This window comes from Folsomia candida, unplaced genomic scaffold (assembly GCF_002217175.1).
Source record: "Folsomia candida strain VU population unplaced genomic scaffold, ASM221717v1 Fcan01_Sc007, whole genome shotgun sequence".
In the NCBI taxonomy this organism is placed as follows: domain Eukaryota; kingdom Metazoa; phylum Arthropoda; class Collembola; order Entomobryomorpha; family Isotomidae; genus Folsomia; species Folsomia candida.
The window spans coordinates 2621059-2645061 of NW_019091199.1; the positions used below are offsets into that span (position 1 = coordinate 2621059).

The 24003-nt window shown below is 41.1% G+C and overlaps 7 protein-coding genes across 16 annotated transcripts; 4 read left to right on the forward strand and 3 right to left on the reverse strand.

The window, feature by feature from the left end:
• The first annotated feature begins 775 nt into the window (after window positions 1-775).
• On the forward strand, window positions 776-4532 carry LOC110851847 (glutamine-dependent NAD(+) synthetase). The gene is made up of 10 exons (XM_022099762.2): window positions 776-1179; window positions 1298-1475; window positions 1841-1980; window positions 2089-2173; window positions 2268-2663; window positions 2730-3128; window positions 3233-3372; window positions 3487-3684; window positions 3772-3918; window positions 3986-4532. Exons 2-10 carry the CDS (start codon window positions 1302-1304, stop codon window positions 4401-4403), a joined length of 2097 nt encoding a protein of 698 aa, XP_021955454.1. The 5' UTR covers window positions 776-1179; window positions 1298-1301; the 3' UTR covers window positions 4404-4532.
• A 101-nt stretch (window positions 4533-4633) lies between these two features.
• LOC110852121 (pancreatic triacylglycerol lipase) lies at window positions 4634-7243 on the reverse strand. Of its 7 annotated transcripts, none has more exons than XM_035853441.1 (7): window positions 6541-7243; window positions 6305-6454; window positions 5902-6142; window positions 5814-5824; window positions 5364-5709; window positions 5168-5291; window positions 4634-5095 (listed from the first exon to the last, which is right to left on the reverse strand). In XM_035853441.1, the coding sequence occupies exons 1-7, from the start codon at window positions 7048-7050 to the stop codon at window positions 4786-4788; spliced, it is 1692 nt and encodes a 563-aa protein (XP_035709334.1). In that variant the 5' UTR covers window positions 7051-7243; the 3' UTR covers window positions 4634-4785. The 7 variants fall into 7 exon arrangements, with proteins under 7 accessions (XP_035709334.1, XP_035709333.1, XP_035709335.1 ...); XM_035853440.1 differs by having other exon boundaries at window positions 5784-5824; XM_035853442.1 differs by having other exon boundaries at window positions 5164-5291; window positions 5784-5824.
• A 169-nt stretch (window positions 7244-7412) lies between these two features.
• LOC110851760 (macro domain-containing protein RSc0334) lies at window positions 7413-8979 on the reverse strand. The gene is made up of 8 exons (XM_022099654.2): window positions 8705-8979; window positions 8483-8620; window positions 8287-8409; window positions 8110-8226; window positions 7935-8038; window positions 7829-7859; window positions 7680-7753; window positions 7413-7604 (listed from the first exon to the last, which is right to left on the reverse strand). Exons 1-8 carry the CDS (start codon window positions 8847-8849, stop codon window positions 7518-7520), a joined length of 819 nt encoding a protein of 272 aa, XP_021955346.1. The 5' UTR covers window positions 8850-8979; the 3' UTR covers window positions 7413-7517.
• Window positions 8980-9019: 40 nt separating this feature from the next.
• On the forward strand, window positions 9020-10933 carry LOC110851759 (zinc finger HIT domain-containing protein 2). Of its 2 annotated transcripts, XM_022099652.2 has the most exons (5): window positions 9020-9205; window positions 9325-9871; window positions 9950-10168; window positions 10238-10688; window positions 10795-10933. In XM_022099652.2, the coding sequence occupies exons 1-4, from the start codon at window positions 9171-9173 to the stop codon at window positions 10643-10645; spliced, it is 1209 nt and encodes a 402-aa protein (XP_021955344.1). In that variant the 5' UTR covers window positions 9020-9170; the 3' UTR covers window positions 10646-10688; window positions 10795-10933. The 2 variants fall into 2 exon arrangements, with proteins under 2 accessions (XP_021955344.1, XP_021955343.1); XM_022099651.2 differs by lacking the exon at window positions 10795-10933 and having other exon boundaries at window positions 10238-10774.
• On the forward strand, window positions 10866-12396 carry LOC110851761 (vesicle-trafficking protein SEC22b-B). Its single transcript, XM_022099655.2, has 4 exons — window positions 10866-11137; window positions 11262-11371; window positions 11469-11629; window positions 11717-12396. Exons 1-4 carry the CDS (start codon window positions 11063-11065, stop codon window positions 12010-12012), a joined length of 642 nt encoding a protein of 213 aa, XP_021955347.1. The 5' UTR covers window positions 10866-11062; the 3' UTR covers window positions 12013-12396.
• Window positions 12397-16910: 4514 nt separating this feature from the next.
• Window positions 16911-18246, reverse strand: LOC110851786 (uncharacterized oxidoreductase YtbE). Its single transcript, XM_022099686.2, has 2 exons — window positions 18107-18246; window positions 16911-17975 (listed from the first exon to the last, which is right to left on the reverse strand). Exon 2 carries the CDS (start codon window positions 17877-17879, stop codon window positions 16995-16997), a length of 885 nt encoding a protein of 294 aa, XP_021955378.1. The 5' UTR covers window positions 17880-17975; window positions 18107-18246; the 3' UTR covers window positions 16911-16994.
• Window positions 18247-18447: 201 nt separating this feature from the next.
• On the forward strand, window positions 18448-21619 carry LOC110851785 (solute carrier family 35 member C2). 3 transcript variants are annotated; one of them, XM_035853451.1, is made up of 11 exons: window positions 18448-18569; window positions 18651-18883; window positions 18977-19231; window positions 19310-19524; window positions 19620-19692; window positions 19806-19924; window positions 20037-20140; window positions 20219-20248; window positions 20355-20533; window positions 20614-20842; window positions 21121-21619. In XM_035853451.1, exons 2-11 carry the CDS (start codon window positions 18788-18790, stop codon window positions 21150-21152), a joined length of 1332 nt encoding a protein of 443 aa, XP_035709344.1. In that variant the 5' UTR covers window positions 18448-18569; window positions 18651-18787; the 3' UTR covers window positions 21153-21619. The 3 variants fall into 3 exon arrangements, with proteins under 3 accessions (XP_035709344.1, XP_021955374.1, XP_021955377.1); XM_022099682.2 differs by having other exon boundaries at window positions 20614-21619; XM_022099685.2 differs by having other exon boundaries at window positions 18980-19231; window positions 20614-21619.
• Window positions 21620-24003: the final 2384 nt, after the last annotated feature.

A 24003-nucleotide genomic window follows, 5' to 3' on the forward strand; every position in this document is an offset into this window, starting at 1 on the left:
CTCGGTGTAATAAATCAAGTTTTCTAAACTCTTAGCGTGCGATGCTAATACGATTGGATCCGTATTGTTTTCGTGCTTGGGGTTAAATTAAAGCATGTTTCATGAATGAAGTATCTATCTCGGTATTGGGTGATTATCATTCGGTCCAGACGACTGAATTACTCGTGAATGACATCAATTTGCCTACACAAACTGCAAATCATGAAAAATGTTTGCATACATCATGGAACTTTGCATTTATTAAGTAGCTTCAGCTACTTTATGTGAAGACTTTGTCTGTCTGTCTGTCTGTCTGTCTGTCTGTCTGTCTGTCTGTCTGTCTGTCTGTCTGTCTGTCCGTCTGTCTGTCAGCAGGATAACGGGAGAACGGATAAAGATAATCGAAATCGGTTTTCGCCATCATACATAATACCCCAGGGGGAGGATCCTATCAACTTTTGGGTGCAACCGGACCACACCCCCGGTCGCCAGGGGGTGTGGTCGGGGCAAAATGAGATTTTTAGTGCAATTGAATCTATGGATGAAATGGAGTGAAATTTTGAGTTCCCCCGTTGTGCCACACCCCCCGGGCGCCAGGGGGTGTGGTCGGGGCAAAATGAGATTTTTGAAAAAATTGAATGCATAGATGAAATACAGTAAAATCAAGTGTTCCCGCGATGTCGTGGGAGTGCTTGGAGTGAAGTAGTCTGAAGCTACTTCCGTATGCGCGTTTGCGACGGTTTATTTTGTTTGTGACCATTTCTTTTCTGAACATGTGCGTCGTCTCAAGAACAAACCGTCATATTTAAAATAAGAACCCGGCTACCAACAATAACATTCATCTCTTTACAGTATAAGTTTGTATAACTTACGTTTTATTATTTAACAGTCATACATAATCCTCATTTGTGCTGGATACAGACTATTACGGACTGTAGATATATCTAATTGTGTCAATCCTGTGAGTGTGTGTAACGGTCTGATGAAATAAAGTGCAGCATATAGTAAATACGATAAACATGTTTAGAAGCTATACAGTTAGCTAGTCTGAATTAGACTGATTATCGTGCTATAGGTCAGACACACCGGTGGTCTGTGTCCTAGGATGGATGGAAGTTTGATCAATTGATTATGTGTAATCACTTCACAAACAAATCTGCAATCAATATTGTTTGGTCGATAGAGTTTATCGAACTAATGGTAAGTTCAGCAGGATCCGTTGCTCTTGAAAAATTCGTAAGCCAGAAACTAAGGCGTTGGACCTCTGTGGTGGTACAGACATAATATTTTAAATTGATAATTCGAACTACTGTTTCAGTAAAATGGCGTTGGCGACAATTTCTTCCGTCACCTTGAATCAGTTTGCTCTGGACTTTGAAGGCAATTTGTTCCGCATACTGCAAAGCATTGAAATTGCCAAGGGTCAGGGATCCAGGTTCCGATGTGGTCCAGAACTTGAAATTTGTGGGTATAGTTGCGAAGACCACTTTTATGAGGTAATGTATTTTTTATTTCTTTTTATAGAAATAGTAAATATAAATGTTGTAAGTGTAAAAAAAATTACGTAAAATAAATTCAAACAACTAGTCCTCGGAAAAATTATGAATGCAATGCATCCCTGCAATGCATTGGCAGCCCAGCAGATACTGTAGGTGCTCGGTGTGAAAACGGTGTTATCACCAATTTATAAACTCCCCTGCAATCCAGGGGAGTGTAATTTATTTATTAGATACATCAGCACTATACTTCTCATGATGTTCTAAACATTATAATTGATATTAAACCTAAGACTTGCAACTTATGTCTGCATTATAAATCATCAAAGCTAATGCATTGCAGTGAATTATTGTTCTCTTAACAGAGCGATACCCGCACGCACAGCTGGGAGGTCTTGGCGACGTTACTCGTTCATCCTACGTGTCAAGATATCTTAATCGATGTGGGAATGCCGGTGATGCATCACGGTGTTAGTTACAATTGCCGGATCATATTCCTCAACGGGTGAGAATAAAATGATGATGACCTATTTATTAATTAATCGTATGGTGTTCCCACACCTGTGTTTTATCGTATTAAAGAAATGCATATATTCCTTTATTATTCTTGCAGGAAAATCCTACTTATCCGTCCAAAACTGATTCTCTGTGATGACGGCAACTACCGGGAGTCAAGGTGGTTTACAGGATGGGCAAAGGTATTGCTTGTTTATTGGTAGTGCATGTGCATAGTTCTTTACTATAATTTAAACATGTTCTATTTGACTGACATTTCGGATTACAAAATTGCAGGGACGTCACTTGGAGGATCACTTTCTTCCCGACATTATTACGCGTGTAACTTCCCAAAAGACCGTCCCTTTTGGTGATGCCCTGCTCCAACTGGAGGACACTTGCATCGGATTTGAAATTTGCGAGGAGCTCTGGAACCCGGAAAGTTCTCACATATCCCAAACGCTTGCTGGGGCTGAGATAATTGTGAATGGGTCTGGGTCCCACACGGAAATTCGAAAAGCATTTTACGCAGTGGAGATGATTAAGTCGGCTTCCGCCAAGTGTGGCTGCCTCTACGTATTCTCAAATCTGAGAGGGTGTGACGGAGAAAGGGTTTACATGAACGGCTGCTCCACTATTGCCCTCAATGGGGACGTGCTTTTGCTTGGAGAACAGTACTCTCTCCTAGACGTCGTACGTACTCCTAGCATATTGGGGGATACAAGCATAAAATTTACAAGTTTCGTTCTGTTGACTTAGGAAGTGTTGACAGCGGGAGTTTTTCTGGATGAGATTCGCAATTATAAGAACACTATTCGGAGTCGCACCCTGTTGGCTTCACGAGTAGAATCCTACCCATTGGTTGTGGTAGAGTGGTCTCTCTCTTATCCGACGGACAAAGCCGATATGCACACTCTCCCACTCGAACCCCCTCCGCAGTTCTGCCCTCCGGAAGAGGAAATTGCACGAGGGCCTGCTCTCTGGTTGTGGGACTACGTACGCCGCTCACCAGCTTCTGGGTTTTTCCTCCCCCTCAGTGGGGGTGTCGACTCTTCCAGCGTCGCCATCATCGTCTATTCAATGTGCTGGATGATTGTGCAGCATTTGGAGGCCCATGCAGCTGATGCAAATGATCAGGTCCTGAAGGATGTACGGAAGGTTAGAAAAAATAAAAATATTTTTAATAGTAATAATAAACAAATCTGTACAGCTAGTATAATTAGTGAACTCTAAACGTTTATTTATTGAAATTATAATAATAGGTAGTTAAGGATGGGAGCTATTTCCCAAAAGATGCTCGTGAATTGTGCGGTCATCTCCTCACTACGTGTTACATGGGAAGCGTGAACTCGTCGGAAGAGACGAAATCTCGAGCAGACTCCCTCGCAAATGCAATTGGAAGGTATATTACATATCCTTGTGCATATGTATATGTATAAATGGCTAAAGTAGCTTTACAAGTTTCTCAATTTTATTATGCAATTTTAATACTCTGAAATTTACTGCTAACTTCCAGCAATCACAGCGAGATCAACATTTCCAAGGTGTGCGAAGCTTTTGTGACGGAAACAGCACGATCGCTGAGCAAGGCCACACCAACCTTTGATGGAACACGAGCCGAAAATTTGGCTTTGCAAAATGTGCAAGCAAGAAGCCGCATGGTTTTTGCTTACCTCATGGCACAACTTGGACCTTGGGGAAAGGGGAAAGATGGGTTCGTTAGTTCTTTATTCTTCATCATTATTAAAAGCATTAAAGGTTCGGATTATTTGATCATTTCATGAATCATTAATCTATTTAGGTTTTTACTTGTTCTTGGAACAGCGAATGTGGACGAAGCGATTCGAGGTTACTTTACAAAGTATGATTGTTCCGCAGCTGATTTGAACCCTATTGGGGGCATTTCTAAAACTGACCTCAAGAGGTTCATTGTTCACGCTGGAATAAAGTACGTGTTCTGAATAATTCATTGAATTCTATGAATTTATATGTTTGTACCGCATCGACGTATGTAGGTTTGGGTTTCCTCAAGTAAAAGGAATCGTGCTAGCCCCACCCACTGCCGAGCTGAAGCCACTCGAGTCTAACCAGACGGACGAGGAAGACATGGGGATGAGCTACGAGGAGTTGTCGACGTACGGGAAGTTGAGAAAACCGCAAGCCTGTGGTCCCTTCTCCATGTTCAGCCGCCTCCTCGCCCTTTGGAGGGACAGACACGCTCCAGATGAAATTGCTCGCAAAGTCAAACACTTTTACACCTCCTATGCTGCCAATAGACACAAAATGAGCGTCCTCACCCCTGCCTGCCACATGGAGAGCTACGGCCCGGAAGATCATCGGTATGACCTACGCCCGATCTTGTACCCGGTGGACTTCACCTGGCAGTTTCGCAAAATCGACGAGTACCTGAAGAAATTAACGGCTGGTTTATAATAGATCAAAACTAAATGGGTTCAACTAGTAAACACTTCAAATGGGCCAAGTTTGATGTCCATATAATAAATTAGTAAATAGCGTAACTTTATTGATATCCTAATAAATTTGGAAAAGTACTCAAGTGTGCATAGTTCAATTGTGATAATAATCGCAGACACCCTTCATTGACAAATATCGGTAAATGTTTTGCATGGAAAGAAACCCCGTTTTATAGATTTTGTCGTCAATTAAATTATTCGCATTTTTTAAGCTAAACGTTTTTATTATATGTATTTTCACAAACTACGCTATTTATTTTTATCAGCATCCTGTTATCCTAAAGATTAAGGCCATGGCCATGGTTCAGAATCCTCCACTAGGTCATGTATAATGACGCTTTTCATGCACATGTTTGGCTATTATTGTCGGCTGGCATCAACTCAATGTGTGGATTTTGATCCGAAATGCTGAAAAACGGTGAACCAACTGGACAAAAGATGATTTTACTATCCTCGCCTCGTTTGACGTTTGGTTCCAAGTGTTTTATGGAGATGGAGGTGAGCGAGAGGTCGGGAGTCTTGGGACCCATCCGATTCACCCACCAAAGCAATGGGTTGGACATGGCAGGCCGTAGAACGAGTTTCTTCATTCCTGAAATGTGAGGACCTTCGCGTAGGTAGGTGTAAGTCAAGTTGCCTCCACGAAGTTCCCTGTACAGATATTTAATTTTTCATCATGCAAATAAACCTATTGTAAACTAATGTGAGATTATACATACGTACGTCCAGTCAATAGTTAGGGTGGCAGTGTCTCCCTCCGCAGGATCTCCTAGAACGAGGTGGAGCTCTGAGGTCGAACGGTATGAGGACTCTTGTGCCAGGTTGAGGGTCACGACGTAATGGTTGCCTGAGTGAGAGTTGATACTATTTAATACCTACTTCATGCATATATTGTGTATAATATATGGACAATCATTACGGCAGAATGGAGATTTGGAGGAAGTGACTAGATAATAACTTATCATTGTCCCTTCGGATGGTTTCACAGCATTGAACCCCATCCAATTTATGGGCACCAGGGACGTGTTGCATCTTGCAGACGAAAATTGGTCCCAAGATGAACAGGCAAACCCCATGAACTTGCATGAATCGACGCGATGAGAACGAACCGATTCCGTAAAGTATTCGTAGGCACGCATATGGTCACAGCCCAAGAACCTTCTAATACCGTAGAGGAATGAGCCGTCTTCGAGTAGGATGGCGTTGTAAACTCCGTCCTTACAGCCAGGCTGCTCCCTCCCATTGTTCGGGTAGAAGTCGGCGTGCTATAAGGTAAAAAATAACAAACAAAAGATTTTTTCAAGGGTGCCAAAGACTTAAAAATATTTAGAGCATGTACACCAATGGGCTGTTGCATCCCAAGACCCACCCCCACATTCCCTACAGCACGCAGAATGAGAAAATTTAGACATTCCGCTATTTCCGTTCACTATAATAATCATGTCATAAAAATGCACCTCCATCCAGCATGGGCCGAGCGTCAGTATGAATTATATCAACGAAATTTGCGTCCTCAAATCCCAATCGGCCATCAGGTGGGACTTCCTGAAAATGAGGTTGGGCAGGATCCAATCCCGAAATTCGACCTACCGTCTCATTCAAGTGATCCTTTACCCAGGTTCCAATGAACCCGGCCAAATGAGCTCCAAGACTGTGACCAATCAAGTGGACATTTTTGTAATCCAGGCTGTACAACTCCTACTCATATTTATAACGTACATATTTTCAATTATATTACTTGTTAGAGATAATTCATCTTGTATTAATAAATTAATGAATAAAAAGATTGATCACAAGATGAATAATCTGTTTAATAAATCTAAATATGTATTAAAAGTGTAAAGAAACACGACGACTGACTTGCAGATCTCTCATAATTCTGGCTGAATATACAGCCAACAACTCCAGGTTTGCAACGGCTTGAGTGTAGGGGGGCTTAGCGGCTTCCGCCCAATCCACGACAAAAACATTCGCCTTTGCATCCTGTGCCAAGATTTCGCATGCCATCTCCTATTCTTGGGTAGAGACCAAAACTTTTGATGACCAAACATTGCACCCGAAGAAAAATGAAAATTATCTGCTCTGTGCTTACCAACCTTGATCCAGGGTCGGTTTCCATTTTCCATGTAGCCGTGCACGATCCAGTAGCTTTGTCCACCTCTGATAGATGACACGTTATTAATGACTGAAGCTGCTGCTGGACGTTCAAGGTGTTGGAGTTGTCGAAGGGTCTCATTGTCAACAATTTGGCACGAGTCGCAACCATTTTTACTAGTGATTTTTTTGGGCATCGTGTAGAGACACACGGTGGGGTTCATGTCTTGGATTGTGTCTGGAAAGAGGCGAAACTTTGGTTTGAAACAGCCCCATGGTTCAAAACATTTTTCTGTATCCAACGATTTTTCTCCTCCTGTGAGGAGACTTGACAGATTGTCAGTCGTAGTGTTTGAAATGTTGACCAAGAGACCGTAATCACGAAGAATGCCCTCGCGACTATCTGAATCGTTCAAGTTATTGTAGTCTCCAAAGAAAACAGGAATACCAAAAAGATATAGCAGAGAATGGACAATTGTTCCGAATCTGCTGTTTCTCAAGTAAAATTGCATTTTCTTGCAATTGAATTATTTCAGCGATATTGTATGGAAATATGTACATGTTTTTTACGGTTAAACACGAAGGGCAATCATTTGTAGTAATGGATAAAAATGCTGACAATCATGTGTGTTAGAAAATTAACACAACATGATTTCTTCAAGAGGTTCAAAAGATCAGGGTTAAGTATGTGCACGTACTGTATCAGAAGTTGTGGTCTCGATCATCTCACCAGTTATATGTAACATAATACTTATTATTGTGAACGCAAGTATTTGTTTATTCGTCAGCATACTTTTTACAATTATGTATCAACCTTTCTTGTCTTTACCATTTTGCTGGAAAATAAGATAGATGAATGGATGTGAACAAGGAGAGTAACATTTTTCTTATTTATTTATTGTATGTGTCATTTATGGATGACATATGTTCATGACCTTTATTGATCATGCTGTTGTATTGTTATTATTTTCCAAATACGCTATTCGAGGGGAAAGTATTTCTGCAGTAGGGTTTCATACACCTTATCGTCGATGGGAAGAAAGGTGGTAAATATGATCCGATCAACCTATGTACAATTACAACAAACATTCCAGGATTATGCTACTCATGGTTATGCAACGATGATCACTTTTTAATTTACTTTGTCACTGTGCTTCTCCAAAAATTCTCGAGTCGTACTAAGAGCGACGTGTGCTGCACTGTCATTAGGATATCCTATAAAATAGAGATTTAATAGCACTCATAAGTTAGTAAATATTAGTAATTGTTTATTCATTATAAAAAATATACCATATATTCCAGTTGCAATGCATGGAAATGCCTAAAAATAGTGTAAATGAAATGGTGTAAGTATATTTACCTATACATGATTTATTTATGAAAGACTGTTACTCACGATAGATTTTAAATCATTTTCAAGCATCAATTGGAAAGAGTTTGAGTAACAGGACTGGAGAATTTTGGCTTCTTCGGCTTGAGGACCCACGGTGTGTATCACATCTAAATCACAATGAGTGAATGAATTAAACAAATACATAAATTAAATAAGCACATTTATTAGATAAACTCACATTTTGCCGGTAGTTTATACCCTCCCGTAATTTTGGCGTTTCCAACTTTACAACCATTCAGCGTTTCACACTCCCTCAATAATCCTGGTCCTGCAGCCCGATGAATAGCCCCATCAACTACAATTAACAATGAATTCACTTAAATGATGACAAAAAAGTATTTAAAAAAATCCTAACCTCCTCCACCCCCAAGGAGGCTACTATTTGCCGCATTGACGATTCCATCAATTTCAAGTCTGGTGATATCGCCTTTCCACAGGCTCACCTTTTCATTTAAGTCTACTTTTACTTCTCGAGTCTCTGAAAACACATCACAATCAAATAGAATAAATGCATGCATATGAGTTACGAGTATCTTATTTGCTCGTTTTACCTTCCGAATCTGGCAGGGTAGGAAGAGTCTTTGCCTTGGCGTAGCAAGGCCAAGTTGGGATAGTCGTCAGCTCATGGAAAGCATCGCCACACTTGTACACCTTTCGTTTTTCAGCAAGGGGTAGGTTTAGGTACTTTTCTGACAAATAATATTAATAGGATTCAAAAATTTTGTGGATGTCAGAATGACCAGCATAAATTGATGGTTAATTTTAGATTAAACCTTTTGCTTCTTGGAATTCAGCCATTGTGATAAGATTTCTTAATTGAAACTTGCCCGGACAATGTCCAAGACTTGATAACCGGCAAACAAAGGGACGTAGGAGGAGGGTTCCTGGTTGAATGATTCTAATTCCCCAACCTGTCATTCAATGTTTCACACTCACAAGAAAATAGATGTAAAATTAAGGCTGTGTGTGAATTGTGTGATTGGATCAATTTCAAAACCAAAATAATGTGTTTGGATTTGTGGAGAGTTGACGTACATCGTTGAGATGAGAAGACGAACTACTTGTGCGGGAACAAGCACGAGGTGGTTTGTTTTTTTAGACGATTTTAGACGATCGGTACTCCTGAGTTTACAGTTCTGGTCGCTTAGGTCGCACGACGTATTTAACGATTTTGGAAGCGACAAATGCCAAATCACCCCCATTGATAAACCATAAATAGTACCGCAATCATATTTACCAATGAATAGCAAAATAAAGGATACGACATGCGAATTGTGAGTATTATTCATTATAACTTTCAATTTTTCAAGGTGTTTTTAAATTATGTATCACGTACGTCTGTATGTCTATATTCATTAAATTCAATATTGGAATTATGTTGGGCGTTCGATAGATGTGGCCTCGAGGTGTCAAAGTACCTCTGCCCCCGATGTGGCCTGAGCTATTGTTCCCTTCCCTGTTACCGATCCGGCCCTCATCAATCCTGCTCAGAGTCGTTCTACCGAGACTGTGTCACCTCAGAACTCAAGTCACTTTCACCAAAGGACGACTCTCGGATGAAATCCACCCTGCAAAGATTCCATCAAAGTCAACAAGAAGAACCTATGAATAATGAGTACCAAGAAGAGAATGATGAGGTGTTGTTGGACTCTGATGATGAAGAACCCTTGGCCGAACGACTTGCCGGGATTGATTTAGACGATGCCGACAAAGTTTGGAGTGTACTAACGGAAGAAGAAAAGTCAGAGTTTGGTCAGTTTGCGTCTTCCGTGGATAAGGTTGAACAAGTTATGGAAGAATGGGTGCCATGGTGGGAGCCACAGCCAGTCATTCTGGTTCAAGAGGTGGAAGACGACGACGACGACGACAAGAAGAAAGACAGCAAAGATGTCTTACCACCTACAATTGTGGACAACATTCCACCCTTGATCACGCTAACTGTACGTCCTTTAAAATATATATATTTCGCCTATGTTATCTCCCATATTTTATAATCTAAATATAATCTATCTATACAGAAAGTGACACCCAATCAACCCCAAGTGTCTAGAGGATTGACCAACGTGGTAGCGGCCTACGTTTGGACCAGTCGTCTGTACAATGGCGATTTCCTCACTTACCCAAACTCACATGAAGTACTGGCTGCACTCGTGAACCTCTCTTCGTTTCTGAGACAGGACGCTGTCTTCACATCATTCCAACATGCGTTAGCTGATGTGTCATTGAACGCTTGTCATGTAAGAATATATGGCCTAAATACTAAATTGTGTCTGATGTATACATTAATACATAATATTCTTCAATAGATTCCAGAACTATTTGACGGCGGTCCTGCCCTGCAGGCCACATTAAATAAGGATGTTTTCCACATTTTAGAAGGTGCGAATCTTTATGAGCAGTTTTCCAACACCGCCACCACTACTGCGCCAAACAGGTCCACGCTCTCTGCTTTAAGTGAGTGTTACCGACTGGTAGACAAGGTTATTGCTACCGAGAAGAAGGACCAGAATAATAGCAAGAAGAGTAGCAGCATGCAATATATTTCAAACAAAGAGGAAGACAGCTCTCCCTCCGCATTTAGCAAAAAATACCCTACTGATACCCGTAGCGGATCTTTGTCCGCTGCTGTTGAGCCAAAACTGATGAGAAATACGCGTAGGAAACTTTATTATCTTCTAGCGTTTGCCAACGAGCATCCCATTCTCCCCTCGTAGGTTACGCATCATATCACAATAATATATAGATAATTCATCTATGGTAAGAATGAGTATAAATGTTTGATGATAATGTGAAACTTAATATATTCTGAAAAATAAAGGTAAGTATTAAGTATGCAAATCTCATTTCATTGTCGTCTTTATAGCATAGAGTAGCCTGCTGTTCGCCGAGTTGCCGCTTGCGGACGTGTCATTTGGATGAGATTCATCATTTTACTTTGATTTTTTCACGCACGTATTTATAATTGGACAGCGGTCCACCCACTACCCAGTCAAAACAATTGTTTTTTTATTTAAATTCTGGATCATTAAACATCTATTGGCAGCATTTTGATACGTTGGTGGGACTCCTCCTCTTATCTTAGCTTGAAGTCCTACTGAGCTGCCCTGCTGGCAGGTGTGAAGTGACTGAAAATGGTGCTGTTTACCATGATAACCCGACTGCGCGATTCTCTGCCACTAGCAGCATCAATGCAGAATGATGAAGAGGTGAAGCGTTTGCAACTTAATTACTGCAGATCCTATGGATCTGCAGATTTGTCTTTTCATCATTAAGGGAAATTTCTCAGTTTCCTCACATATTATCGCATTTAATCGTATTTGTTATTTTCAGGCCGAAAGAAGTTTGGTAGAGTACCAGCAACAAGCAAAAATGCTTTTTCGACGTCTCACACCTCAGTCACCCCCACAATGTTCCATTGAAACAGGTCCATATGTCTTCCAGTAAGTTGATTATTGTTAAGTCTACAGTATTACTGTTTCTAACCAACTGCAAACTGGGAACTACGATCTAATCTAGTATTTTATTTCCTCTAAATAGTTATCTCATCGATAGCGACACGGTATACCTCACCCTGTGCGATAAGGCTTTTTCCAAACGTCTGTCCTTCACATATTTGGAAGATCTAGCTACCGAGTTCCAGTCGCAATTCGGGAAGAAAGTACACACCGTAACAAGACCTTACTGTTTCATTGAATTTGGTAATTTTACTTTTAGTTTTAACCTACTAGCACATACGAACTTTACAAAGTTGTTATTTGTAATTAAACCTTTCAATCTCTTCTCAGATGCCTACATCCAAAAAGCTCGTAAAACGGTGATGGACTCACGAAGTCGTAGAAACCTATCCGCCTTGAACACAGAGCTGCAAGATGTTCAAAGGATTATGGTACAAAACATTGACGACGTCATAAACCGGGGTGCCGTGCTTGCAGATATGGATACCAAGGCCCAGAATTTGTCCATGCTGTCCCAAAAATATAAAAAGGACGCGACCTATCTTAACTGGAAGTCAGCCTACGCCAAGGCTGCGGCTGGGTTTGTAGTCGTATTCGTCTTCATCCTGTACTTTTGGGTGCTATGATGATGAGAGCATGTCATCCATCATTGTCATTCATTCCCTGACTTCAATTTTCTCCACTTCTGCTGCTCAATCACTTTATCCCGTCATCAAACTCTCGTCTAGTATACAACTATTATACAATTGATTAAACTAGGCAACTTCTGGGCAGAAATGAGTGATGCGATGCCATTATTATTTTAACATGAACAAACAATTATTGGTTTTTGTCTCCAAATCACTGGAATTGTCTCGTCGGGTTACTTGTAGATATAATATTGTTATGTATTAATAGATAGGTAAAGAAATAATTTTATGTTTGCGCATAAGTGGTGTGGGCATCGGAATATTTCTGAATATTTCTGAGTATATAAATAAAGAAATCTATAAACTCATGGTTGAAATAAGCAACGTTGGCAAGGTCGTCCTCAGTATAAAATCTCTGTCGTGTTTGTATTTTGACCAGTGACAGATATACATGCAGTCGTCATAATATGTTATATCCTCCTGATGGACACTGGACATATGTGTATTTTAAAATTGCAATGCAACATAGTTCATGAATAGTTAAGATGCAAAAATGTACAATTTCTTTATTCAAAGCAGAACTTATTCATAAAAAATTATAGACACTTCTCTTGGCTTCGTTTGACTTTTGGAGTTGAGGAAACCCCCAATGTTGGTGCGTTGGGCGTAATTTTTCACCACCTTCTTCTGACCTCTCAGCAATGATAAATATTAATACGTACGAAGAAGCACGTCGTATTTACCAATCGTAAGAATGAATATGAAGCTTTATTATGGCGAGTCCCTATATACAATTTCGAATTGTCAAATGGGAGCAGTGCATGAGAACGGGGAGGTAAAGGGTGATACATAATTGTGTATAAATCGACACTGAGATTGAGCCCTCAGGAGGAGAAAGGTGTGCATTTTATTGAATGATTTGCATAGTGTCTCTTTCTGATATGAGATGATGAAATGGTGGATGAGCAGGCAGGCGGAGGTGAAAGTGGGGAAAGTCTGAGCAGGAAAACAGCAAGACGAAAATCATCAGTCAGTCCTCTCTCGTCTCTCGAATGAGACAGACGCATACATAAAACTGCGAGTGGTCAACGTCTGCTTTCTCAACTCCGTACATCGTCTTCCACCCACATTCGGAAGTGATATTCATCACTTCCGAATATTCGTCAATAATCACCACTCACTGCTGAATACTTACTGGGGTAAAAAAATTGTTGTGGTGGGTATGAGCCTGTCTGACCTTACATATATCATCTTCCTACCACTCGTCTTCAGAGTGCATACCATGCCACCACCAAAGCTCATTGATATTCCTGCGTACAATTGAGCATTAATAAGGAAATAAATGATCCCCTTATCAGGTGCTATATAATGAGTTATTTATACAGTATTGACTGGTGACTGATTAGGTTTTTAGCGTGTTTGCTTTAATTGAGTACATATCTCTTGGCTGGGGGACAATCATAGATAAACAAAAACAGCCAGTGACTTGACCCAGTGTTACAAAGGGCAAAAAGCAACAGGAGAAAGTTTGATTGCTTTGCTTCTTCTGTCTCATTGATGAGGGACGTTTATTCACCTTATGACTCACAAGTTACAAATATAGTTTTGTTCACTTTCTCATGGAGTCGCAGAATGGCCTTGGCCTGATACTCCAATCTGATACTCTGATACTCAAATCTACTGCTGAGTTGTTCAAGAGGACTTGAGGGCCTCCCCATGACGCCCTGGACGGTCGTAATCGTTGTCGTCTTTATCCTCGCCTTCCTCTTTGTCGTCTCCTGCGTCCTCTACAACTTTTTCTTCCTTGACCACTAATTAACGCCAATGGAGGGGGGATGCGAAGACGAGACGGGACTCAAGACCAGTTAAATACGAGGGTAAGTTGACAAGTCACGATGTAAATACGTGGCTTGAAACCTGTATTTACTGGGATGGGAGCCTTACTTACCCGACTGACTGGGGAATTATTGAACCGGAACGGATCGGTGTGATGGGATGCTAATAATAATTTGGCATGGTTCGATTTCGCCGTAATCAATAAATCCATTATTTTAGAGCAAAGTAGTTTATACAATTTTAGAAATAGTCAAAGAGGGAGAGAGAGGGACACAATATCATAATAAGTAACTTTGCATATTCTTGTTGCCGCTGGAGCCCGGTATGCTAACCCAGTATGCACATGCATGGCAATGCTTATCATTGACCCTTGCGTCACGAAAGACATCCATTTCATTAGGCGACCTCGGCTCGGGGGAGGAAGAGTAGAAAGTATGGATGTGACAAGGATTCATCATCATAAGACTGAGGCAAAAAGTGGCAAGCAGGCAGGAGCAGTAAGCAGAGAAAGCCATAACTTGCACACGGAGAAAGTAAGAGAGATGAGACCTCATCGTGAGGATGGGAACACGGATTTCGCTGTATTTTATTACTTATGTATCCACCACCACCATCATCATCATCATCATCGATAACTCTTCTGGATGGCGAACAGAACAAGTCACCCGTGTAGCTCACGTCGAAAGTTGTCTCTCTTTTGAGAAGGAAGAGAAAGTTTGGTGGTGATGGATTCTTGATCAATAATAACCCATCATGTCGCATCATATTTGTGCGTTCAGTGTTGATCATGGTGCATGAAGCCTAGACTGGAGAAATGTGTGAGGAAGACATGTTGATTGATCAGGGATACAGACAGATAGTATGGCATGAGACATATGCAGAGGTAGAGTAATGCAATTGAGCACATAAGATGATGTTGCCAAGCAAGAGTTCATTTTAATGAGAACCAATGCATAGGACGAAATGGAAGCCAAGTCTGCGTCCTCATAAAAACACTCCTGCACAGACCACTGAATTGTATTCCATGTGGCATTAATCCCTTCTGGCATTTATGGCATCGTCTCTGAGAGTTAGTGATTCTCAAAATTGGAAAGATGCGATTTTCCCACGCCTTGCACAAGCAGTCCACTCAAGGTCGCACTGTAAGGTCAAGTTGGATGTGAACAATAATGGCTCTTAAACCCAATCCCCCGCAACCCTTCATACATAAGTACATCCATACAGCCACATGAAACCAGCATTATTCTCATCTCCTTCGACCACTTTTACAGCCGCCATCAATAGATCCCCCAGAAGTATGACTCGCTAGGTTAGATTAGACAGGTATACATAAGTATGTGCGTAGATATTAGACTCCAATGGCTTCAAAACAGCCCATTATTCTTCCTGACTGGGGCCTCCAGCTTCTCGTCGAGCAGTGGAGATTCTTCACTGGAGAATACCCAGATTGGGCAGAGAGCGTTGAATTCAGGCATGAAGAAGATATTATGTCGCAATGGTGGCAGTGGGTTATTGGTTTGGTGGTGAAAGGGTTCAGCAGCAGGAGACGAGCACCATTCTCTCAGGATGCGACGGAGGGGAAAGTTTTTGAGTGAGTGAAAGTGCTGACTCCGTGGTGACCTGGTCTTCTTTCGTGCACTCTTTTCACTTATACTCCAACTACTTAGCTCACTGGTGGTGGTGGTTGCGATGACTTGATCACATCCTCTCCCCATAATAACCCAACTTCTCGGCATGGTTTCAGACCGAAACCAGGAAAGTCTGTCGCTGTGGCTGTCGCCCACCAACTTTCACTCTAACAATAAGTCATGCAGCATATTAATATTGTTTGAGCTGCAAAGATAGAGAGTATGTATTTGCATTCCGCACACATTTTCTGTAGCCCGAGTCAGGGCTTATTCGATAGTCATATCCATCTTTGACAGTCGAATACCTGGACCGGTTTTGAGAAAATTAGTCTAAAAATACGTATCTCTCAAGGGCATTGGAAGAGTTCGTAGATGGGCATGACCGGTCCAGCGGGTGGCCGGTGGAAGTCATAAATAATAATAAGTGGTAAATGGGAGTCAATGTGGGGGTCAATGTTTATCACCAACAAGTCCTCGTAGAAACTGAAATTTGGCATGGTGGTGCAGGTGCACATTAGATCAAAGAATTTGATGACAAACTCAAAAATATTTTCCCCGTACGAACGTCACATTGTGATCCACACCGGTTGAAATTTTGCAATATTTTGCATGGAATAGGGGAAACTATGTACGTGTAGATAATGATTATGAATATTAAATATCTCATGTATGCGGTATTTTTGCGAGTAATCATTCAATTTTACGTATATAATTAAGTAATAATATTTGGATCATCTGAACAAAAAATCAGAAGCAAATCTGACCCTGACTCGGACTAAAAATGAAGTCTACACTGTATAGTTTTTGTCATGCATTGACATTGCATTTGAGAATTGTGGATTTTATTTAATGTATTTGTGTTTAAATAAAAGCCGTTGTGGATGTATATTGATTTCAGACTTCAGAATCACACCTAAACGCGAAATGTAGTGTGTCAGAGTGTCAACCTCAATAGCCATCTAACCAAGGCGGAAAATGTGCCATCATCATAATAAACAGCCAATTTTAATGACAATCAATCATGTTCATACACATTGTAAATTATGCATCTGTGGTGCATGGTTATGTATTTGCTATATATACTTAAGTGGTGTTTATGCTTCGCGTCACTGTCACGTCCTCCTCCAAATCCGATTTTTTGATTGGTTAAAATTTTTAATTGTCGTAGTGACAATTTCGCTCAGCCAATCAAAAAATCGGATTTAGAGGAGGACATAACGATAACGTGAAGCATAAACGCACCTTTAGACAACCTGTTACGTATGTGGCTAACAATGTTCATGTTGGAGACACAAGTTTTGACTGTTGCGTGAATGATCCTTATCTAGTAGTTTGTTTTTGTTAGCCCAAGTTTCTTTAGGATTACTAAAATAAATCAATACATCAATTTACTTATCAATCAGAATAAATAAACCACATATATACAACAGGTTAAAATACATAAATTTATTGCATATGGTATAATATATATCACACAAAGCAACAAGCAACGCTTATTTTATATTAATGCTTGCGCTACGAGGACGACGACGCCCCATTAATGAAATTTTCAAACACATCTGCATCCTCCTTGTCCAGTCGTGACATATCCAAAACCTCCAAATCTTGGGCCATGTGAGTGGCATTCTTTGTGCCAGTGAGGGGTGTGACCACGCCTGTCTGGACCAGATATGCAAAAAACATTTGCTCTACTGTCTTGCCGTACTTTCTCCCAATAGCCACAACTGCCCGATCCCGAAGAATAGTCGGATTTGCCGTAAGTGTCCAAAAGCTTTGATAGAAAATCCCCTTTTCCGCACAAAATTTTCGAAGTTCGCGATCGTAACCTGACTCAGGGTAGAGCCTATTTTGGAGGACGGCGGGTTTAATGGACACCGAATCGAAGAGCGTTTTAAAAGTTTCTATCGAGTAGCAATTACTAATTCCCAGCTGCTTTACTTTTCCGGACGCGACAAAGCCCTCAAATATTTTCCAGACCGTCAGCGTGTCTTTGACTGTTCGCATTGGGGAATGAAGGACGAGAGAGTCGACGTAGGGTGTTCCCAGGTTGGAAAGTGAGCGTTCTAAAGATTGAACGACTTGGGTCGCCAGTGGAGCAGTAGGATCATAAGGAGTAGAGGCGGGGTCCTGGCCATCGAGAGATGTAAACTTGGTTTGGATGAACAAGTCCTCCCTGGAAATTGTCCCCTCTGCAAGGATGGTACGTAGCGCAGTTCCCACGCCAGCCTCTGTGTAGTGTTTGGGCTGGCAAGCGGTGTCGACGCCTCTAAATCCGGCTCGTATTGCCGTGATGACGAGTTCTGCAGTGGCACCTTTTTTCCATGCTGTCCCGTATATAAGGCGGGGCATGCGGACAGACGAGATTGTAGAGGTGACAAAATGGGAGGAGGATGCGGCCATAATTTTCACGTCGTCGTCCTCAAGGACAGGCGGATTGATGAGAACAGGAATAAGAAGGACGATAAACAGACGAAACAGTGCTTTTCCTGAGTACACCTGAAGAGGAGGATAATTACAACAATTTGAAATTATTATTTCATCATTTGTATAATTTTATTATGCAGTGTGTATAATGTAATTGTAACTTTTTTTTTATTAGTATGAAAATGTTTATAAGTAGATGACACCTTTGTTGCCGTAATTTGTTGATGGAGGGACCACCAATTGCTGTTAGTGACGGCCAGGATAAGTGAGTTTTAGGAAAAGATTTCAAAAACCAGATCAGCAGAGTGAATTTTTTCACAAAATTAAAAAATTTTACGTTTTTGAGTACAACTTGTACTGCACAAGTGAACTTGGCTGCAAGAGTGAAAAGGCGGCACTTCAAATCAAAAGAAGTTGACACAAGAAGCGAAATCCAACAACATAGCCAACCACCATCTGGACTGGAAGGTCACCGAGTAATAGAAATTTGTAAATATAAAAGTACAGGTTCGAATTGTTCTTTTCAATAATTCCAATAACAAAGGTGAAAGGCAGATTTAGCAGCAAGCTGGGTCAGTGCAGCCCTTCAGTCTAATTGTATACGGACCGAGTATACCTAATTCTTTAAACTTTTGAGACGGGACGAATTAGTAATAAGGGGCCTGTGTAAGTTCATTAAATTAATAAATCGTCCTTCCTAGATTTTTATTGAGTTCAACTAGACATCAAATTTTGTCATTTCCTTAGTTTGATCCGAGACGTTGCTCCCAGGAATGAAGTTACAAAAGTGGGTAGACACTTGCTGGCCATCCGGCATATTATCTCATCACTGTTACTGCTGCTATTAATTCTGGTCATATAATTGGGGAGGACAGGAGATCCCCATGCAGAAAAAAGTTCAAGAATTTACTATACTCGATGACGATGACGATATACAACACCGCGACCAAGACGCCTTCTTGTTAGGACGTTACGACGAAGTGAGTGTACCATTTACACAACACTGCATATCCATATGTACTCGAATATGGCAATTTTATAAATACAATCTCTATTGTTTTTTTTCCTTTGAGGAGGAAGACCTCTTTACACAACTTCAACAAAAGAAAAAACAGAGACGGCACCTTTTCTCACCCACACCTGGGAGGAGTCCTTCTGGATTAATAATGCTAAGATTGCGATGGTGTGCCGTGATGGCTGCCGTGTTCCGTGCACCCACCGGGCCAAATAGATCTCTGTATTACATCATTGTAAGAAATATCTTGCTCATCCTCGTCTATTATGTTCTCTCCATTGGACTCACCTTCTACCAAAATCACCTCCTCAAAGTAAAATGACATGATACTGCATACAATTGTTAAAATTTCTACTTGTACATGTTTCGAATAATGCTTTAATATTTACAGGAAATCCACTTTCCTCTCTCGGTCGTCTTATGTCACTTGGTGGTCAAGTTCTTTCTCTCCTCGGTCATCCGCCTGTGTTACGAGCTTTGGACTGGAAAGAAGAGGGTCGTGTTGGACTGTGACAATTGGTGCAAGAAGCTTTCACTCATCGGAATTTCGGGAGGACTGGACATTGGGTTTTCGAATTGGGGACAAGAATTTATCACCGTATCCTTGTAAATAAAAAATAACTCGGCAATTAATCTAAGCAATATATCCATGAATTCTTGACTATGACTGAATTGAGTGACAATTTCTTGTGTACTGACAGATATACAATGTCCAAAAGCACGGCCATTATTTTTATTCTGGGATTTGCTCTAGTTTTGAAGCTTGAGGAAAAGGTAAAGTTTACTAACGTGCACATACTCATCATTTATTTGCGTCAACTTTATAAGATCAATTATTTTCGAGTGCTAATACAATTATGTAAATATATTGTTCTTAATATTTGTAGCACTGGTCTCTGATTGTGATTGTGTCCATGATATCCGGTGGACTATTGATGTTTACCTATAAAAGCACACAATTTGACCTGCTAGGATTTTCTCTGATTATGGCCGCGTCGTTTTTGAGGTATGTATGTCCTCGACATCATGGGATAAGTATCAATATTATTCATATCATAAACTGCTTTCCTTCTGCCCAGCGCAATCCGAATAATTGAATATTATTACTTTCATTACAGTGGAATGCGTTGGACAATTTGTCAATTAATTATTCAAAAGAGTAAGTTGGGCCTGCATAACCCAATTGACATGGTGTATCATGTACAGCCTTGGATGATTGCGGGTAAAATTTGATCACTTTCATAATACAAAAGGAGTAAAAGGAATGTAAAAGAAGTTTAAAAAAATGTGTTAATTGCAGCCGTGCTCCCCTTTGCCCTTTTCTTCGAAGGTGAGTCCAAAAGACGATTTTGTACTGTCAGGCGTAGAGTTTGTGACAGTTTATGTGTTGCTTTGGTTTGTTGAAATTGATCAACTTGATTGTGCTACCGTTACAGGGTCGCTCATAACCAGTCACTCGCTCCCTCTTCAGAGTCACGAGGACAAGGCTCACTTTCTGACAGTGGTCAACGCCGTATTGATTGGGGCCTTGATGGCGTTCTTCATGGAAATAGCAGAGTATTTGGTGGTCACATTCACTTCTAGTCTCACGCTCAGCGTAGCTGGCATTTTTAAGGTTGCTTGAGTTTACCATTCATAGGATACGATAGTTAATAAATGTTAAATTAAATTATTATTTTTTTTACATTATTTTAGGAAATTTGTACCCTCTGTCTTGCTGTCATTTTTAACGGTGATCAGCTAACTTTTATCAACTTTATCGGACTCTTGATGTGTTTTACTGGAATAATTTGCCATGTCACGTTCAAAGTGATGAAGAGTACGAACACTGGAGGAGGAGATTCAGATGTGTCTACCGTCGTCGCCTCGTCTAACAATGCTACATCCACCGCTCTGTCATCAGGTTCCTCGTCATGCCGACAAGGTGGGCCATCGTCCACCTTTTTGACAGAGACGTCTGAGTCAACCACACCACTCTTGTTGGGAGAGGAGGGGTGTGTGACGAAGGAAGTAGACGAGAGTGAGGATGAGGAGTTGTGGGGAAAGTAGTCCTTTTACCCAGCTCCTTGCTCTAAATAAATTATAATCATAAGTCAGATCATATCCATGAACACATTCCTACCTTTTACATTTCTCCGTTTCTTTCATTATTCTTCGTTACTATACGACAGTAGACTACATCACTCTTAACTCCTTTTTTAGGACACTGGCTCATGTCCCTGAAGGAGTCGTGATGATGCATACTAGTGCATAGTGTGATACGTTCTAGTAGTGATAACACTTTAACGAGAATTACAACATCTAAATCCGAGAGTATAATTAAACCATTTTCCTTAATATATTGTATCATTTCATATAAACTAAGAGAGAAATTCATAATATTTTTTATACGGGATAATAATACGTATATTTAATGCAACAAATTGAAATTTGTGGTGTGCTGTTCCGTTTTCTCTCGCATGGTACCTTACAAATTCTACCTCCGTAATCGTGCCTACATATGTACTCCGTATTAATTACGATACAAGTATAAACAAACAGTCATTACTATATACAACCTATTTATATACATATAGATATAGTACATATTATTGCTATTACTATTTATATGTAATCTCGAATGCATATAATGGATGCATGCGTGTCATTGTCATAAACGCTGATTGCAAGTGAATAAAAAAGAATGTATAATAGCCAAGCAATGTATGTAGCAGAAAAACTGTCCCAAGAATGTCCCAAGAATGGAATGGGTTGAGTCGTGTGTATGTTGAGTGGAGGGAAAGCAGGGAGAAAGTAAGCAAGACGTGTGTGGTAAGGAGAGGAACAGAGATAGAAGAGAGATAACGAGCCACACATACTTATAAATATGTGCACGGTGGAAAACTGTGTGTGCTATTCTTGTGGGCGAGTTGTAAAATAATGGGTGACGCGAATATTTAATAAGTGGTACCGCGTATATAAGCAATATGCAATACTTGCTCGTAGAAAGGAATTTCACATACACACCCTACACAGACCGACGGGGCATCTAGGAATAAATCGTCGCAAAAGCGAAAGGGCGAAACCCATTCGTCGTTTTCCAGTCATTTCTACAAAATCTCATTTTCCCCCTTTTTTAAGGGGTGCAGTCACACCCCCTTAAAACTTGTGTGTCATTTTCTTTAACCATTTCTACGATTGTCTCAGGGTTCCTATACTTTATATTTTTAATTGTAGTTTTAGTATTATGTAAGAGCACGACATGACGGACGGACAGAACCGATGCATAAAGGGTTTTCTCCCCTTAATAATGAGCCTCTTTTGACGACCATGAAAGGATGAAAGAAGTTGGTGGCCTGGTTAGTTGGTTAGTAATAAAGCTGGTTAGTGGTGAAAGCATTCTTCTCTCTCCTTTCTCCACGTTCCCCCCATTATTTTTCTTTGATACTAAATAAAGGGCATCATTACTGTTCCGCCAATGGAGTTGACGCTGCGTTGGATGGATGATGAATTACACCAGCTGCGTATTTAGAATCCATCCGGGTTAAGCTGGTTGACAAACTTTCTGTGAAATCTAATTGGCCAGGTAATAGCCCCCCACCGAGAGTCCTTTCATTCGGTATGCATTTTATCGTCAGCAACCAAGTCTCAGGGCTCTCTAGTTTTACACATATTTGGACTCTGATTTCGACATCACCCGGCATGTTGACACGTATCGTCGTGTAGAAACTTGGATACGAGGAATTTGGTCGAGAGGGAGGGAACATGAGATAACTATTTACTTTTGGATTGGACATGAAAAAGCAACAACCGCATGAACTGTTGCACAACCCCAGATTCCATACGGGACTGGATGAAAGAATGATGATTGGCAAGTGAATGGAGCGAGGTTTATTTACACATGCCAATGCAAAAACAGAGCTCGTGTGTGTCGAACCACTAATTAATAAGCAAGTACGCAAGTAGTCAGTACTTGGTTTGATGGGTACGATGCATGGAACGATGGGTATGAGTACGATGAGAAGGACTGGGAAGGAGAAAGTTCATGTTGGGAACGAGTGTGCACGGTTTCGAGTGGATCGAGCAATTGAGAGTTTTTTGGAGATGGATGAAGGGAATTACATAACAAATACAATATTACTTGCTAATGAGCACTCTTTCATGCTCGTCCCAGGGCAGGCTCGTTCGATACCGACCGGTGACCGTGCTACTAGACATGCGAGCAATTACATGTGTCTGCATGTATGTACATACACGTCTGTGCATATGTGTGGGGTTGACATAGAGGGAAGGAGGGCGATGGTCCAACTGGTATTCTATTTCATCCATTCATGCAGTCATCATCATCCTGGGATCCTCCCTGCCAATCTCGCCATCGATTTCCACCATCCTCCTCGTCCTCCACCGCTCTCTCTCTTCTGCTCCAAGGGAGGTGTTGCTTTCTTCTTGCCTCTTCTTCTTCCAGTAGATGTGCCATCCTGGATACTTGTGGCGTGTGTGCCGAGGAGGAAGGACGAAAGTGTGATGAATCTGGAAGAGAGAGAGTCTCCCGGAGAAACACATTCACCCACCAGCCACCTACCTGGTGAGTCCTTGGAGGAGTACTTTGGTGGTGGTGAAGGTGGGTGAAGTGATCATCGCCAGGAGTCCGCACTCACCCCGTCATGATGTCCACATGACTAATATGACAACCTCTTGACAACACATTTCCTCATCCACTAAAACACCTCTGACCTTTCCTTGACACCTTCCTTCGAGATCCTTCTTCTTCCTCGTCGTCCTGCGGGGCTCTGGTTTGGAACCACGAGCATATGCATGACTTCCCAACCACCATGTCAACATTCAGCAGTACTTATTGGCTTGTCTCTTCATGTCGAGCAAGTGGAGGGAGAGGTAGAAAGCAGCGGAGACTAATAATAAGGGAGTGAGCAGAGGTAGCAAAGGAGAAAGCAGTAAGTGCTGCTGAGTGTTTGGCTGGTGCAGAAGAAAGTGGTAGTCGTGGCTGCCGGACGACCGGTGTGATGTTGAGTCTGCCCTGTGCTAAGGAGCTAGAGAGAGAGAGAGAAAGTGGAGGAGAAAGTCCGCTTTCCCCGGATGAGGATGGTG

Coding starts and splice junctions, on each gene's coding strand:
- LOC110851786 (XM_022099686.2), bottom strand. CDS start 17,879: ATGGCCGCATCCTCCTCCCATTTTGTCACCTCTACAATCTCGTCTGTC.
- LOC110851759 (XM_022099652.2), top strand. CDS start 9,171: ATGAATAGCAAAATAAAGGATACGACATGCGAATT. Junction 9,206..9,324: donor AAGGATACGACATGCGAATT/GTGAGTATTATT, acceptor GGCGTTCGATAG/ATGTGGCCTCGAGGTGTCAA. Junction 10,169..10,237: donor TGTCATTGAACGCTTGTCAT/GTAAGAATATAT, acceptor ATTCTTCAATAG/ATTCCAGAACTATTTGACGG.
- LOC110851761 (XM_022099655.2), top strand. CDS start 11,063: ATGGTGCTGTTTACCATGATAACCCGACTGCGCGATTCTCTGCCACTA. Junction 11,138..11,261: donor CAATGCAGAATGATGAAGAG/GTGAAGCGTTTG, acceptor TGTTATTTTCAG/GCCGAAAGAAGTTTGGTAGA. Junction 11,372..11,468: donor ACAGGTCCATATGTCTTCCA/GTAAGTTGATTA, acceptor TCCTCTAAATAG/TTATCTCATCGATAGCGACA.
- LOC110851847 (XM_022099762.2), top strand. CDS start 1,302: ATGGCGTTGGCGACAATTTCTTCCGTCACCTTGAATCAGTTTGCTCTG. Junction 1,476..1,840: donor GCGAAGACCACTTTTATGAG/GTAATGTATTTT, acceptor TTCTCTTAACAG/AGCGATACCCGCACGCACAG. Junction 3,919..3,985: donor ATTGTTCACGCTGGAATAAA/GTACGTGTTCTG, acceptor CGACGTATGTAG/GTTTGGGTTTCCTCAAGTAA.
- LOC110851785 (XM_022099682.2), top strand. CDS start 18,788: ATGCAGAAAAAAGTTCAAGAATTTACTATACTCGATGACGATGACGAT. Junction 19,232..19,309: donor ACCAAAATCACCTCCTCAAA/GTAAAATGACAT, acceptor TAATATTTACAG/GAAATCCACTTTCCTCTCTC. Junction 19,693..19,805: donor TTTTGAAGCTTGAGGAAAAG/GTAAAGTTTACT, acceptor TAATATTTGTAG/CACTGGTCTCTGATTGTGAT.
- LOC110852121 (XM_035853440.1), bottom strand. CDS start 7,050: ATGCAATTTTACTTGAGAAACAGCAGATTCGGAACAATTGTCCATTCT. Junction 6,143..6,304: donor GAATTATGAGAGATCTGCAA/GTCAGTCGTCGT, acceptor AAATATGAGTAG/GAGTTGTACAGCCTGGATTA. Junction 5,292..5,363: donor CTCCAAATCTCCATTCTGCC/GTAATGATTGTC, acceptor ACTCTCACTCAG/GCAACCATTACGTCGTGACC.
- LOC110851760 (XM_022099654.2), bottom strand. CDS start 8,849: ATGACAGGTTGGGGAATTAGAATCATTCAACCAGGAACCCTCCTCCTA. Junction 8,039..8,109: donor GTATAAACTACCGGCAAAAT/GTGAGTTTATCT, acceptor ATTGTGATTTAG/ATGTGATACACACCGTGGGT. Junction 7,754..7,828: donor CATTGCAACTGGAATATATG/GTATATTTTTTA, acceptor TCTATTTTATAG/GATATCCTAATGACAGTGCA.